This window comes from Macaca mulatta, chromosome 13 (assembly GCF_049350105.2).
Source record: "Macaca mulatta isolate MMU2019108-1 chromosome 13, T2T-MMU8v2.0, whole genome shotgun sequence".
Classification (NCBI taxonomy): domain Eukaryota; kingdom Metazoa; phylum Chordata; class Mammalia; order Primates; family Cercopithecidae; genus Macaca; species Macaca mulatta.
The window spans coordinates 73,736,952-73,753,707 of NC_133418.1; the positions used below are offsets into that span (position 1 = coordinate 73,736,952).

General features: G+C 39.0%; 1 protein-coding gene across 22 annotated transcripts in view; it reads left to right on the forward strand.

Moving 5' to 3' along the window:
• Positions 1 to 1,943: 1,943 nt before the first annotated feature.
• The window catches only part of NRXN1 (neurexin 1), a 1,126,307-nt gene continuing 1,111,494 nt past the window's right edge, over positions 1,944 to 16,756 (forward strand). For all 22 annotated transcript variants that reach the window (XM_077958693.1, XM_028832104.2, XM_077958703.1 and 19 more), the window contains exons 1-2: positions 1,944 to 2,095; positions 4,879 to 6,566. In XM_077958693.1, coding sequence (XP_077814819.1) covers positions 5,795 to 6,566 — 772 coding nt within the window. In that variant the 5' untranslated portion in view covers positions 1,944 to 2,095; positions 4,879 to 5,794. The remainder of the gene's footprint in view (positions 2,096 to 4,878; positions 6,567 to 16,756) is intronic.

Genomic DNA, 16,756 nt, shown 5'->3' on the forward strand with positions numbered 1-16,756 from the left:
TATTTAAAATTAAATTTTTGTTTTAAAAATCATGTTAACAGCTATTATTTAATTACATTCCCAAAGCAATCTTATGGAATAAGCTGACAATAACTAATGCCTCCATTTTATAGTCAAAGAATTCGGGTTTCAGAGAAATTCTTTCCATTGAGTCAAACAGAGCACAGAGTGGGTTATAGTTGATAAATATAGCCAATATTTCACTCAATCCACAATTCCAAATATTTTGTTTATTTATTCATTTCATCTTCATAACATCAAACACATGAAGAGGGAGCTATTATTAGATCCATTTTACAGATGAGGTGGCTGAGGCAGCACAAGATACTTAAGAGGTTAAGTATCTTGCTGAGGTTACAACTAATAAATGGCAGAGACTGAATTGAAGCTCAGATAATCTATTTCCCAAACATGTAACCACGTGACAAAACTGCCTCTCTAAGGGCAATAAAAATATTAAAACCTGTGATACCTTCCTTCAGGTTACTTAGACCCTTTTACCAAAGTAGTGAAAGCATAAATCGGCTTATCAAAGGAATGAGTTCTAGTTTTTTGGAAGAACATACATATTGTAATTGGAATGTATATTATTTTCGTGTTCCCAAATTTATCTAGTTCTTAAATTCTTGCTCTATAAGGCCTGGAGGCCAAAAATAGTCTTGCCTTATAGTATTTGAGGTTCAGACTATTAGGTTTGTGGCACTGCAATAAAATTGTTTCTGCTCCAAAACTAACCCAGGCTAGGAATATACAGGAATAGGAATTTAAATGCCCATAGGGTGCAAACCATAATTTAAAGCCACAGACATGGGACTCCTCTACCACCTAATCTGTAAGCTCCCTTAGATTTAACCCTTTTCTCACCAAACCCAGCAATGCCTATAGGGCATGCCCAGTTGTATGGTTAGAGCCTCACACCGAGTTTTACTTTCTCCAGGTTTTACCAGCTGCAAAAGGGAGGAGGAGACAGAGGATGGAGTTAAACAGGTAGAAAACTTGGTTCAAGACAGAGCAAGGAAGGCTGGAGAATGACGAGAGGCTACAGTAAAAAGCACTTTGTCAGACACAGTTCATCTTCGTCTGCAAGTTCGCATCTTACCCTGGTGGGTTCCTTTTGCATCTTTTTGGCACAGCCTAGGCAAGTCACGAAGATTTGTTGTGATTACTCAAGGCAGAGCCACAGTAAGGGGTGGGGCAAGGGACATCGGATCTAGGAGAATGCCAGTGCCTGTGTGAGTCCTGCTTGCCCCTGCATTCCTCGAAAAGCTGCAGCTTCTTTTCAAGGGTTCCAAGCAGGAGACCAAGGTGCACAAGTAAAGCCAGAGCTCATCATAATCATCGACTCCTTGGCCCCTTTTCTTTGACTACTGGGCCCTTTCCTGGCACCCTCTCAGGTATCCCCGCCCAATCACTACTAAACCCCGGAGAAGTGGAATCTCCATACAGCTTTCCATGGGTCTAGCAGGGGCCTGGGCATGCTCAGTAGGCTACGTGGTTCTCTGGTTCGTGTTTGTTCGTTCTCGTTCTCTTTCTCTCTCTCTCTCTCCCTCTCTCTCTGTCTCTCTCTTTTCTTTCTTTCTGATGGGGAAGGGAGGGTGGTGACAAGTTAGAAACGCCTGCGGCAGGTCCCCGCCCCCAGGATCAGGCTCCCCCTGCAAGGGGACGATGCAAAGGTAAAAACACCTTGCTCCGCAGCATCCAGACCTGGAGGGGCTGCGACCACGGGCCGAGCCCACCCATTCCCCAGCCAAAGGACAGGCCCGCCGCTCTCCATGGTACTGCGGAGAGCTCAGCTCCGCCCTTCTCTTTCAGAAGGACAGCACCCGGCGTCACGTAACCCAGCCTTCTCAGGCTCCACCACCGCCTTTTCCTTCCCAGCTCTTTCCCTCTCCTCCCCCTCCTCCTCCTTCTCCTCCTCCTCCTCCTGCTCCCCTCCGTTGCCTGTTCTCCCCTCCCGCACTCCTGGAGATAGACGCTCAAGCCTGACGCCTCTGAAAAGGCAGCAGCAGTCGCCTTATCCATAGACCTCAGGAAATTCGCTTTGACCGATGCATGCTTCAGGCTCTGGCTCAAGCTAAGGGGAATAACCGGGCAGGTAAAGCAGCTCAATTTGGGTTGGGGGGAGGGGATGGGGCGAGGCAAGCTGAAGAAGGATATCTTTCCCCATTGTAACTGAGCCAGGATCTGCCACAAATACACAGGGAAAGATGGGTGGTGGGAGGGTGGAGGAGTGTAGATCTTGGTTGTTTTGCATGAAGCCTTTTAAATAGATGGCAGGAAGATGAGATGGTGGAACTGGGGTAGTAACTTAAAGGCTGAATGCAGTGATTTATTAGCAAAAGAAAGAAAATAACAGACAGGCTAGATATCGAAGCAGTAAAATCCCTCTCTATGTATTTCTTTTCCTACTCATCAGCCCCACACTATGCCTATCCTTAATCTGTGCAGTAGACTCCGAGCTCCAAGAAACTGCACTGGTATTAGAGATGGAGCTTAGAGACTGGGCGGGAAAGCCAGAGAGAATTTTGGGTGTGCATTGGTATTGAAGGACTTTGCAAAAGCCAGGGGTGAAATAGTAAGCACTTCAAAAATTTCTCTGAGATTTCATGTTTTTTATGAGGATATATATATCGAACGGTGCATGGACAGGTATAGGGGTGTGTGTGTCTGTGTGTGTGATATCAGAAACATTAAAATATGCAACTGCAGCCGATGAGTGTACTGTATTGATCCTCCTAGTGACTTGGGATGAATTTGATTCTAGAAATGAAAGAAAGGATTAATGATGCTGTTAGTCTGCTTTTGAATTAGAGCGCTTCTTCTTTTGGCTGCAGTAAGGTTGTTTTTCAGATCCCTTTATTTCATCCTCTAATTTGTGAACTCGCCAGGTCTTTCTGGCACCTAGAGAGAATCTTCTTTTCTCCATATAAATACAGATACTCACTCACATACAATGAGCTTCCTCCAAGAACTAGGAAAACCAGTTAACCTCCCTGTGGTAGGAATGTATATATATATCTATATGTACATATATATTCCTCTAGGGTTTTTCTCTCTTCCACCATCCCTTAAAATTGTCAAGGTGTGCATTTGTGGAGGAGGGCAGAAGGAACAGGAGAAAAAAGGTTATGTGATCAATGTGACATTAATACAATAATTGGCTCCAACAGAGTTACACACACAAGCAAAAAAAGAGGTTTTCTAACACATGAGCTTGAGAGTGGGTTCAAAGCACTACTCTTGATCATGACATTCCAGATTTATTTTGCAAATGACTGAAAATTTAGCAGATTCCTGAGTCCACTTAAAATACGAAAGTATACTGAATAATATGCTATTTCAGATGACTTGACGAGCCCCTTTCTTTGGGTTTGATACAGAAGACAAGATATGACTGGTGATTGCTGATGGTGTGGAATGTATCAGCCATAATAAATAAGCAACTGAGATTTTTATTTCCTTTTGCTAGTGGGCAGTGTGTATGTGCGCACACTCGCACAATGTGTGTGTGTGTATGTGTGTTGAAAGAGAGAACCAGTCATCAATTTCATCTGGGAGGAACTTGAAGTGGGATCCCCTAGCTTGGTGGCTCTCAGCTGACACCTGTAGGGATTGCTCTGTACTGAAGAGAAATGCTCTCAGCTCCCTCCATGGAGAATCAGCAGCACAATGCGGTGCCATAAATTACTGCTAGTTTCAGCTTGTAGGGGGAAAAAAGTGTTAATTGGATAGTCAACTTCCACGTCCAGACAATAAATTTGGGGTGTGTGTTTGTGTGTGTGTGTGCATGTGTGTATGATGTATGTATATTGTAGTGTGTGTGTGTTTGCAAGGGGGGGGATATAAGAAATAGAAAAATAATGCACTTCCTTGACATGAACAGATTATACATTTGTAATTTTTTTCAAAAGGTAAGAATAATTTTTTGGTTAAAAAATGACTTAGGAAAAAAATCAGTGTTTATGATTTCTGTACTATTTCAAGAACCTGTCAGATTAGAGTTGAATAAAGAGAAGTGATTTAATAGTATAGTGAGTGATTCAAAGGTATGGTTTTAAATTCTAGCATCCTGGAGCCATTGCAGCTGAGATGACATACATGCCAACTGCTGTTCTGACCACACAAATTGTGAGGGCTGACAGCCAGATACAGACTTCAGGAGGAGTTGGATCTACACTATTAAGCAAAGTATTAAGTACTTTATGCACCTTTAGATAAGTTAATATTAGGGCAATTGAGACAATGCCAAAAACATAAACCTGGCTCCAATTAGTGGTTTTCTTTTACAACAGATTATTCCTTTAATATAAAGGAGAACTATATTGTGTGAAATTTTGCAAGAGACTACCAAGAAACCATCAATATTCCTTCTAAGAAAAATAAAATGGCAGGAATGCTATACAAGTCTAAGCTGGCAGTTTCCTGCCAACAGTTTAATCTAATTTGCCAATTGTAAAATCTATTAACTGAGATTTGAATAGGCTGTATTTTTACTGTCTACAGAACAAGCACACAACATAAGTAGAAATCTTTAAAAACATTTTTTTCTCTACTCACATGTTTTAAAAATTAAACTATCTTACAAAAAGAAAAGGATAACAGTAATCAAATTTCTCTTTAAAACTTCGGGTTACCAACTAACAGTTATAATAAACTACAAGGGTGTCATGGCTGACTGTAAAATTGTGATATTAACAATTAGAAAATATTAGGACTTACTTGTAGTGAGGATAAAAAAAAAAAAAAAGCTCCATACAAGAAGGTTAACTCTTTGGCATACTAATAGGACCAGGTCTACACCTGTGTTATGAGCTGAATAAGGATTTATATAATACTATATTGACTTTAGATCTTAATTTTGACTTTAATTTTCTGCAGATATCTGGGTCCTTAAAAAAGACAAGATACAAGCAAAGTGCATCACCAACACACAGCCAATTGATGTGCTGTCATCTTAGTTTGGCCCTGCAGAGGCGGAGAGAAAAGAAGAGGAGCTGTTCCGATTTCCACATCTAACAGCTTCTGGCTATTTCGCAACTGCTGGGTTTGAGTCCTACTGTTGCTGTGGTTGAAAAGAAAAGTAAAATCCAACTTGTGAGACCATGCACAAGGAATTAGGCTTGGCTGGAGCGATGCTGAAGCCCATGCTATGACAGAAGAAGCTGGCCTTTGAACCTATCGGGTTAGGAAGTGGTGCCCAAAGAGGCAAGCGTCCCTTTCTCCGTTCTGCTTTAAGACAACACATCTGAAGGAGACACACTTGAGGCACTCACAAGCATCCAAGGATACTGGCTCACTGCTGGTTTCCTGCACTTTCTAGAGAAAAGTGTTTGCTTTTTATTGACTCTCACTGCTTCCTTTTGGCCTGGTACCACTGGTGGAACCTGGCAGATAATGGGATTTGAGGAGTTAAGTATCTGTTGACACCACAGATGCTCTTAAATTAGTTAATCAGACTCAAATGGGTCAGTGCTTTCCCTTGATCTTTTGTTGAAGCCTTTTCCAGAACGTTGCCTCCAAAGTGCATCCTCCCTTTGGTCTGGAAGTTCTGTGGCTACCCTGTACCACTGGGGTCAACGTTTTTCAGTTGGAAGAGGACTACAGGGAGAGAGGGAGGGGTTATTGGAAGAAGAAGAAGAAAAAAAGAACTAAATAAAGGCGGGCACATCCGTCCCACTCCCGCCTTTCCCCTTACCTTTCTGTGTCTCGGGACCCTTATTTCTTCGTCACGGTGTCCAGGACCATTTTGACCCTGTCGGCCCCGGCACCCCCCCGCCGCACCCCAGCCCCGAGCATGGGGACGGCGCTGCTTCAGCGCGGGGGCTGCTTTCTTCTGTGCCTCTCGCTGCTGCTCCTGGGCTGCTGGGCGGAGCTGGGCAGCGGGCTGGAGTTTCCGGGCGCCGAGGGCCAATGGACGCGCTTCCCCAAGTGGAACGCCTGCTGCGAGAGCGAGATGAGCTTCCAGCTCAAGACGCGCAGCGCCCGCGGCCTCGTGCTCTACTTCGACGACGAGGGCTTCTGCGACTTCCTAGAGCTGATCCTGACGCGCGGCGGCCGCCTGCAGCTCAGCTTCTCCATCTTCTGCGCTGAGCCCGCGACGCTCCTGGCCGACACCCCGGTTAACGACGGCGCCTGGCACAGCGTGCGCATCCGCCGCCAGTTCCGCAACACCACGCTCTTCATCGACCAGGTGGAGGCCAAGTGGGTGGAGGTCAAGTCCAAGCGCAGGGACATGACGGTGTTCAGCGGCCTTTTCGTCGGGGGGCTGCCCCCGGAACTGCGCGCCGCTGCGCTCAAGCTCACCCTGGCCTCCGTGAGGGAGCGGGAGCCCTTCAAAGGGTGGATTCGTGACGTGAGGGTCAACTCCTCACAGGTCCTGCCCGTGGACAGCGGCGAGGTGAAGCTGGACGACGAGCCGCCCAACAGCGGTGGGGGAAGCCCGTGCGAGGCGGGCGAGGAGGGCGAGGGCGGGGTGTGCCTCAACGGAGGCGTGTGCTCCGTGGTGGACGACCAGGCCGTGTGCGACTGCTCGCGAACCGGCTTCCGCGGCAAGGACTGCAGCCAAGGTAAGGCCCGATGCCCGACCCGCGGGGGCCGGGGCCTGGGCAGGGCGCGGGGAGGAAGGGGGCCGGGCTGGTGCATGGGGTCTTCCTAATCTGGCCAAACGTGTGGCAGTGCGCTTCGAGGGAAAGGCCTTGTTTCTGGGGGCCTCTCTACCTTACTCCCTCCACAGCTTCTCCCTTGACATCCTCGTAAAGGTTGGGCAGCCCCCACTTCCAAGTTTGAGTTCCTTCTGGAGACCTTTCTACCAACACTACTCCCTTCCAAGTGGCAAATACAATGGCCTCTTCTCATTCCTCGGGTTCTTTGGCAGGTTGGGCCCTATATTTATTGGACCGCGACCCACTTATATGACCGCTGTACTTGTCTTTACCACTTCTACATCTGTAACACACAGACTTTGCCCTTAAGATGCAAACAAGCATCTAGAAGATTGGGCATCCGTTTGATGAGAAGTAAAGCACAGGAGAGGTTTGCCACGGCCGTGGTTGAGAATCCCCACGTGGTTGTGATCACTCGTGGTAAAGGACGAGAAAGACAGCGTTCACAGGCAGTGCTATGCCTTTTGCAGATAGAGCGGTAAAAACCTGCTTTTGGTCGTGGAAAAAGGGGAAGAGAGGATGTGAAGAGTTTCTTCATTAGCAGGAGGCTTTTTGGAATGATATTGGTTTCCACGGTTATATCCAAGTCCAACATTTGTCAAATTTAAGTAAAATTTTGTCATTTCTGTGGTTTCTTGAAGTGTGAGACAGGTCAGCTGATGTTTAAACATGTTAGAGATTAAATAACATTTCTTAATTAACAAATGCCTTATAAAGAGAAATAGAGTGGTAGAGAAATTTAGATGTTGCTGAATTGGGAAGCTGCTGCAGACTAATAAACAGGGATGCGTGTAAGGGATTGCAAGAGATTTTCTAAGGATATTCGGCTAATGACATTTATCTGGGTAGTGGAGGCCAAGTTGTAATTTCTGTGGTTCTTGGGGCTTAAAACAGTGTGGCATTAAACAACAAAAATCATACCTAAGTTCTGTTTTCTCCCCTTTAGAAATAAAATTCAGTCTTCAGTGTGTTTTTTCGGTGTTGTTACATGACAATGACCAAGGAAAATATTGTTGTATAAATACAGCAAAGCCTCTGAGCAGAAAGTGAGTGAATGATGTGAAAAAGATGAATCAGTGGCTAAGCAGGAGATGTCAGGATTTAAAGTAGATAGCTTAAGGGTCAAAGCAAGGCAATCAACACATGGATAAGTGACATTTGTGGCTGAAATGGGTGGAAAAAAAAGGTGAATTATTAAATCTGATTTCGAAAGCTGTAGGGACAAAAGCTCTATGTGTGGCTGCGTTTTATTGTATAATGTCTTTGTTTTTTGCTGACACTGCTAAGGGGAACTAGCCTTTGTAAATCTTATTAGAGTTGGCAGTTCTCTCTCACTTGACTTTAAGAGAAATGAAGACTTGATAAGATTAGTAATTGTTTAAACAGCAAGGAGAGTTAGTTAGGAAGAAAAAAATACTGGTCTTTAGGAGACTTCTGTAGCCTTCACAGGATTAGGAGGAGGGGAAGAAGGAAAGGGCTATTTTATTGCGCTCTGTCTTCATGTGAGTTTTTGTTTTTCATTATATTTTAGCTTAGGTAATTATAGAAAACTGTATTCCATGGCCTATACAGCACTTCAGCTTTAACAGTACATTTCTGTGGTTGTAAGAGCAGGCTTTACAGTTATGTTTTACAAAATAAAAAAGATCATTTTTTTCTTCAAGCAAATCTAATTGTGAATCATGAATAAGATGCTGGGTAAATATGATAATTTCCATACTATAATTTGGAGTTGCATACTTTTGCATTGATTAATAAAAACAAATTTAAAAATGAACATTATTTTATGGGAAAATTGCCCTAAGTATCTTAATGCCACTTTAAAATACAGAGAAGGCAATTTAATGAAGGACACACGAAATGTAGCTTCCTTCCTTAAATTAGGAAACAAATATGACACAATGACAGCTTGTACTATGTGGGAGGGTGTTTTAAATGAAAATTTTTATTTTTCTGTGCATTTTTAATGTAGGGATTCAGAGATCATGCATAATCAGGAACAGTTAAGAGTGGAAAAAGTAATTTGTTAAAGAGAAGCAGAATTTGACATATCTGAAATGCATTTTATTTTGCAAATGGATAGCTCTTTCTATAAGATAAAGAACTTGGAATTACCAAGATGCATAATTGAACAGTATAGTGCCTGGGTACATAGGATAATTCAACTCAGAATAGCAAATCCATTAGGATTCTTCTGAAGCATTGAGTCATTTTGAAAATTTGAACTGAAAACGGAGTGCAAAAGATCACCACTAAACGTAGAAGGAAAACAAAAGGTTGGATTATTTTGAGTAGCAAAGAATTGGGAGATGGAGTGATAAAGGCAGAGTCAGTCTTCCTAGAAGAATTGGCTCCATTTTGCTTATTTTCCCTATTTCATGTGTGTCAAGTGACTATTGAATAATTAATTGAGAATGGATGCCTCTCCCAAAACAGATCATGTGTTAATGGCGAGGGATAGATGATTTCTGTTCAGATGAAATATCAACAAAGCTCTGCCTGTAGCCAGTATTTACACTGTCATGTTCTTCATAAAAACTAATTTTAAAATAAATAAGTTCACATTCATTAAGAGAAAATTTAGGGAAAAAAACAGGCAAGTAAATATTAAACATAAACTCAGCTTATCTCTGGTCCCAACTATAATTCTTTTAAAACTTTAACACCATTTAACTGCCTTCATATTTAAAATACAATAAGAACTACTAATAATTAATACTATTATAAGATAGTAAAAACATTCTCTGTCCCCCAACCTCCAGCCAAGAGTGCCTTGAAACAACTTATGCACCTGTGAATTTCCAGAATATTTTTATTGAATGAGCTCAATTTCATCCTGGCTTTGTGTTTGAGCCTAGCAAGTTTTATTTATTTATGTATTGATAGAGAATCCAGTAAAGGTTATCTGTCATGACCAGGTTAGTGGCAGAACCTGGGTAAGAGTATAAACACTTTTATTTGTTCCCAAGCCCTTTTTCATCATGTCTGGCAAATAAGATTTCCAGTTCATTCGGGTTGAGATTATTTTTCAGGTTCAGGTGTTATTCAAGGGGGAAAAAAAAACATATCAAAATGGCTGATAGAACAAAACTAATTTATGCATCACTTATGTTCTTTGACCCTGAGCATCAGCCTCAGAACTCAACTAAGCAAAAATGTCACCTTTCCTGAATAATGAATGCTCATAGGGTACATAGCTTTTTCATATTCATTTCATTTAAGTGCCTGGACCATTTATGATCTCATCTAAATGACCTTGAACATTATTTCTACTTAAGAGCACTCATAGATCCCTAGCAACTTGAAAGAATTAGTGAATTTCATAGCTATCTAGTTTAAAAACAAGAATAACAAGGACAATCAATAAGAAATTAAGTTATATTTCTCATGATTTCCAGATCCCCAGGTCTCGTGCATTTTAGAGTCATGTGTATTAAAATCCCACATTGGACTGTTTCACTTTTTTGCATGTTCTCTATTTAAATGGCCATAGACACATATGGCTTCTGCTTATTGTTTAATGTTACTGTACATGTCAGTATGATAGATGTGACTTAAGAAAGCTCCTGCTTTCCATTACTTTTTTAATGTGACCACATAGGCAACCACCTTTACTCATTCATTCATTTGTTTATTCATTCATTTGTTTATAAATTTCTTTATTCAACAAGTACTGATTAAGTGTTTTGTGTACCAGAGTACTAGGCTTATGCGATAAAATGGTAGTGCAGAAATAATTTTTACTTTCATAGGCCTCATATTCTAGTGAGAAGGCATAGTGACTTTAAAAAAAAATGAAGCTTAAAATTGTGGTATGTATTTTGAAGGATGGGTGCATGGTACTGTGAAAACTTAAAATAGTGTGAGCTGACCTAATAAAAAGTGATTATTAAACTGAAATCTGAAAATGTAAGAAAGAATTAACCAAATTAAGGCAGAGGAAAAGTATTAATCAGGTAAAGCCCAGAGGAACAGAATTATGATGCAGGAGATGGCACTGCATGTTCAAGCCACTGAGAGAATGCCTTAAGCATGGAGCTCTAACTCCATACTTGAGAGGAGTGGGGTCAGGCGGTGCATAGCCTTCTGGACCATGTGAAGTATTTTTGTCTTTACTGTAAAAGTGATAAAATAGTAATGGAAAGAATGTAGTGTGAATGGTAGGGAGGAAGATGGCATTATCACGTTTATATTTCCAAAATGCCACTCTGGCTACAATGTAGAGAACAGATTGAAAGGGGGCCAGGGAAAAAGAGAAAACATTATTTTCTGTTTGTCAGTCAACATCATTTGTTAAGCACCCACAGTAAGCTGTAGATTAAACTAGGGGAAAAAATACAGTTCTTTCTTGAAGGAAGTTAAAGTCATCATGGGTTTGGTTAGGTATAGAAATAAATGTAAGGCTGTTGATTGTTCAGAACACTTTGGTTCTTCCTGTGAAAAGCATTACCTGAACCCTTTATGTGGGTTGTAATGTGGTTTCCTGCAGATAAACCCATTGAATCTGTGGGTCTTTGGAACCCAGTGGCAGTGCCACACTTTATAGTATACCCCCAAGTATTTTGCTCAACATGTTTTAGTGACAAAATGTATTTGTTGTTTGAATCAACATTGTAACTACTACAATAAAGGACAATATTTTGTAGCTGCTTGTAATCTTTGTAAGATTGTTTTCATTTAAGTAGTTATTATATAAGTAGATACTGGACAAAAATGATTCAGAGATTTTGCCACAGTTTTGTTTGAAGTCTGCCATTGTAGGAAAGGGTGGTGTGTTGAGAAAGCTCTGAGTCACAGAAACTCATCAGTAGTTTCTAGAGGAAACATTCTGGGAAACTCTTAAAGTATGACAGTGAAAGGCATCTGTTTATTAAAAAGTTTATTTTGACTATGAGGTAATAATCAAAACTGAGTTACTATTCTAAAATGCCACAAATAAAGTCAAATGTATTACTTTGAGATTTTGTTTTCCTATTCTGAGATGCAGTTGTAGTGTAGAGGTTAAATTATACAGACTCTTGGGCAAGACTGCCTGGTTTCAAGTGACACACTCAAACTTTCTATTCCTCAATTGTGTTATCTGTGAAATTGGGATGAGAATACTACTTCTTAGTGCTCTTAAGAAAATGAAGCAGGTGACTTCATGTGAATCTCTTAGATCAGTGCCTGGCCCTTAGTAAGCATTTTGTAAGTGTCCATGTGTTATTTTTGTTACTATTACCTCACCCACAATTTCCAGTGACACCATTTTCTTTAGTGGTAATTTGAAGCAAAATTTAAATATTTAGAACTTCTTCTTACTCCTCTAAAAGGAATTTTAGTATAATAATAATCCATTACCTGCCCAAAGTTTCAGTTTGTGAAGACAATGAGCTTCTGTTTCTGTTGTATGCAGCTGTGTTCTAATGTTACCCATATCTAGCTGTTATTCAAAATATATTTAAAAACCACATTCTGAGAATATTGTAATTTAGCAAGCAATCAGCACAAAAGTATATGTAGAAACTATACTTTCACTTTCCACATAAACTAGTACCTGTATTCAATCTGAATTTTACATTTAAGCAGTGATTTTTACTATATTAATAGCTTATTGGAGATACCATTTACTTTTAAGTTTATACTGTTATTATCTATCAAATAGGAAAAGTTTTAGTAACTTTAGTTTAAAGAAAGGTTTATTCAATTTATAACTTGTCTTTGAGACTCTCTTATACATTAAAGTTATTTATACATATGCTACAGATAAGATAGGTAACATATTTGGCTTTAAAATTTCAAGCAAGCTATTCTTTTAGTTATCATATGCAGATTATATTTTTCATCATAAAATTATATATGTATACATGTTACTGATATCATGTTCAGTTTTGGATATCATTAAATTAAATATGAATTAAATTGATTATTAAAGGTATAGTTATCCTGATGGACTATAGAAAGAACTGGCACTGTATAATATTTCTGTCATTCTTAGCTGCATTGTGAGAATCAGGACTCAGACACATTAGTACCTGAAAATAGTCATTGACCACATTCTATACTCCTTCCTCAGCTACACTGGTTGCAGAGTTAACTCCTGTAAATATGTACTAAAAATTAGGTCTTACAATAGATATTCAGGTTTTGTTGTATTAGGGGATTAATAAACCTACTATTACAAGTTGCTGTGCAAACTATGCTTTCACAAAGTATATAAGCATATTTAATGTAATTCAGAATAAATTAGTTTTACATTTTTTAAAGTTTTCGGTTTATTATAAAACAGTATGCAAATCTTAAACTTTTTTGTTGTGTACTTCTCTATAATTTTGTGGCCCAGTATCTTTTCTATTATTCATAAGTATAGGAATAGGTAATTTTACATGGTCTTTGCTGAATATATAAGTCTTAAAATGTTCTAATTAGCTTTGGAAAACAAAATTTTGGCCAGTTGCTTTAGAGCATCTTCAGAAAATTGCAAGGCTTTTGGTTTTCTCTCCTGAGCATGGATTCCATGTAGTTCTACTTAAATATTGGGATGGGTACCATGCACTCTCAGATTCTATTCTTGCCACATGATTATTTATATTTTTGTGTGTAAACAGAACATGGTTTGGAATCTGAAGAACTAAATTCCAGGTGGGACTTTACATCTTAATAGATGTTAAAAGTAATATAACACCATCAATGTTCTGTTTTATTTTCTAAGGTTGCAAATTGGGAAACCATGTAATCAGACTACTAATATATTGTAAAGTAATGCCAGCCTACTTCACAGATTGTTTGCAAGTAGATAATAGATATAAACTCTTTCGAAGCTTAAACATTTGAAGGAGATATTAAATGGCAGCAGGTAGATTGCTGTAGGATGTTGGGAATGCTAATAGTATTATAAAAATGGGTATCATGTTTCTTTAAATCTACTTTGGGTTCATTTTAAATGTATTTTAGACCATTTATGCCCAAAAGTATGCATCAGATTTGGTAGAGTTCTCTTATTATTATGCTTTAAAATATGGATATTATGACAAGCCAAGTAAAGAGGACATTGTTTCCCTTATTCTGCTTGGGTAAAATTTAAACAAATAAAATAAGTGCTTTAAGGCAGCAATTATATGAGTGATACTATATACTTCTGTTTATATGAAGTTTAAAACAGATACAACTAATCAGTGATGATAGAGGTCAGAATAAAGGTACCTTTTAGTGGTCTTGACTAGAAGAAAACAAAACAATGGAGCATTGGGCATGATATGGGTGGTGGTTACGTGGGTATGTACATTTATAAAGATTCACTGAATATATATGTAAAATGTATATGCTTTACTGTATGTAAACTCTCCCTCAACTTTAAAAAAAATCTTTCAAATTAAAAAAGAAATGCTGTTCAGTGAATACCAATGCACTGAATATATATAAAAGCTAACTTACAAAGTAATCCTTAATGGAAATCTATATTGAAAAATGTTGAGCATAAAAGTCAAATATTTGTAACATATATCCAAAGACTATTCCAGAGAGCAAGCCTATTTATAAATAATTTTAAAAGTAAGCAGAGAAAGTACTCTGTTTTAAACACTGTATACAATGTTTGAATTTGAATCATTTTCCACTTTCATGTTCTTTATAATGTTTAGAAGTAAAACATAGGTTCTTATTTTACACTTGCATCCATGGAGCACAAATCCTACCAACACAATCAGGCAACGTAAGTTGTCCAGTTAGAACAACTCACCTGCTGGAATTGTTAAGTAATTGAATGATGAGTATTTTGTAAAAGCTCAGTAAATACTTGAATGAGTAATTGGATATTGGAAAAGGCATTACCAGTTAGTTCAACCCCAGCTCTCATAGTACTTTCTAAATCTGCAAATATACATGATCTCCCCAAAAATAGTATACATTAAGTTATTTCAGAAAATGGACTAGATGCCTCTCCTTAAAGGTAAGGTCATAAGCACCTCTTGAATTTGAGAATAATTTAAAATCATTCTGTTAAGAGTCATGGTAGTTGTTACTAAAATTACCATTTAGGGTTTTTGAGTGAAAGGCATTATGCAGTGTGCTTTGTCTATCTTATCTTATATAGTCTTACCATAGTCCTACTTGATAATTTTACAAAATTTCTGTTTTTTCAGTGAGAAAACTGTGAGTTAGAAAAGATCACTTGCTAAAAGTTCGGTAGCTACTAAATGGCAGAGCTGGGATTTGAGTCCAGGTATGCCCAATACCTTAGCAGACAGCCCTGTCCATCATATGACACAGCTTGTATATTTTGCTTATCAAATGGATGCTGGGCGTTTGTTCACTAGTTTTCAGGTTGGTACTATTTTAAATGGGCTGACTTATAATAAAGCATTCAGATTTGAGAGTTGTGACAGACCTTTAAATTTAGTGCTGCTTCCTGATATCATGATAATAAAGAAAATGGAATAGCTTATCAGAATTCATCACTCTTTGTTTTCATAATGCTTTTTTATTTGCTTCCTTTGTTGACCTTCTTTTCATACTCTGTGGGTTGATTCTACTCTATCATAACCAGCAGTAAAGCCCCAAAATATTGCATCTCAATAATATTACAACTATTTTTTGTCCTTTTGATGAAAAAACTTATTATTTTGCAAAACAAGCAACACAAAATTTCCATCTCTTTCAGAGTTTGGATGATAAAATTATTGAAAATATCAACATCCATGGTGAGTCAGCACGAATATAAAGACCCAGCTCAGTCACACAAATAGATAGTGAGGGTTGCTGAGTTAGAATATGGTTCTGCTGAAAATCTAGATGATGGTACAGTGGGCACTTAATTGAAATGTCATAATGAGAAGATAGTGCCTCTTTTTGGCTAAGTGAGTTTGGCTTCCCAACACATTGCCTGAAATTGAATTTAGGAGTGGTTCTTAGAAAGATGAATGCTCTGTGCTATTTCAGGTATATATGAGAAACTATTATTGGAAAGAAGTGGGAGGAAAATAAGTCTGACCTGGCAAGCCAAAGTGCTGACCTGTCCTCTTGTCTAGTTACTAGCGCTCAAAACTATCTGGGCTGTAATTAGAAATGCACTGACACCACACTGCAGAAGCAACTGCTACTTCAAATGGTACTTTCTTAGGTTGGTTCCCAGGAGGGATCTGGCAGTCCAAAAGTTAAAAGAGGAGCTGCCAAGACGAACAGTTGCTTCACTAATATCCTGACATCAGAAGGGCTTTCTTCATTTAATTGTAGATATAATGAATTCTGTGTGGATTCTAATCCATGATGGAAACAGAACTGATGAGAGCTTAGGAGTTACTGTTGTTTGGGACCTCACAATACCTGGCCCGTGTATGGAAACAGCTAGGCTTAAGTGTTACTCAAACCTTGCCAGATTCAGCAGAATCTACAGCCCCATCCAGCAGACAGAAGGAAATTAAAGACTCATGTTTTTCTTCTAAGTAATGATGTTCCTCTATAATTAACCATGCCTGGACTCTCCTTAGGGAAATAACTGGCATGGCAGCATATGACTATAGTTGTTGTATGGAAGAAACCATTGTACAGCTTAAGATCTTTAACTTTAGTGAAAAATTGATTTATTTTCCAGCAAATAATGTAATTATTTATTTAAAATTATACGTGATGCTACAAATATTAAATGTTTAATATACTGAATTGAAAACATTATAAATATAGGAAGTTACTTAATGTATTTCACTACTCAAAAGCACAATAAAATGTGTAAGAGTATACATTTATGAATGTCCATTTTAAAAGTTGGGCTGAGTTTCTATGAAAGAAGGTAATCGCAGTGCTTTGGGAGTCCAAGTAGGGTCACTTGAGTCCAAGAGTACGAGACCAGCTGGGACAACAAAGCGATACCTCATATCTATTAAAAAAAAAAAAAAAAAAAAGCCAGATATGATGGCCACACCTATAGTCCTAGCTACTCAGGAGGCTGAGGTGTGAAGATTGCTTGATCCCAGGAGTTCTAGGAGGCAGTGGGCTATGATTGTACCACTGCACTCCAGCCTGAGCAACTGAGCAAGAACCTCTCTCTTAAAAGAAAAAAAAAAAAAAAAAAGAATCCCAGAAACTTCTTTTATCAGAAAAGTTAGGGAACTGATACACAT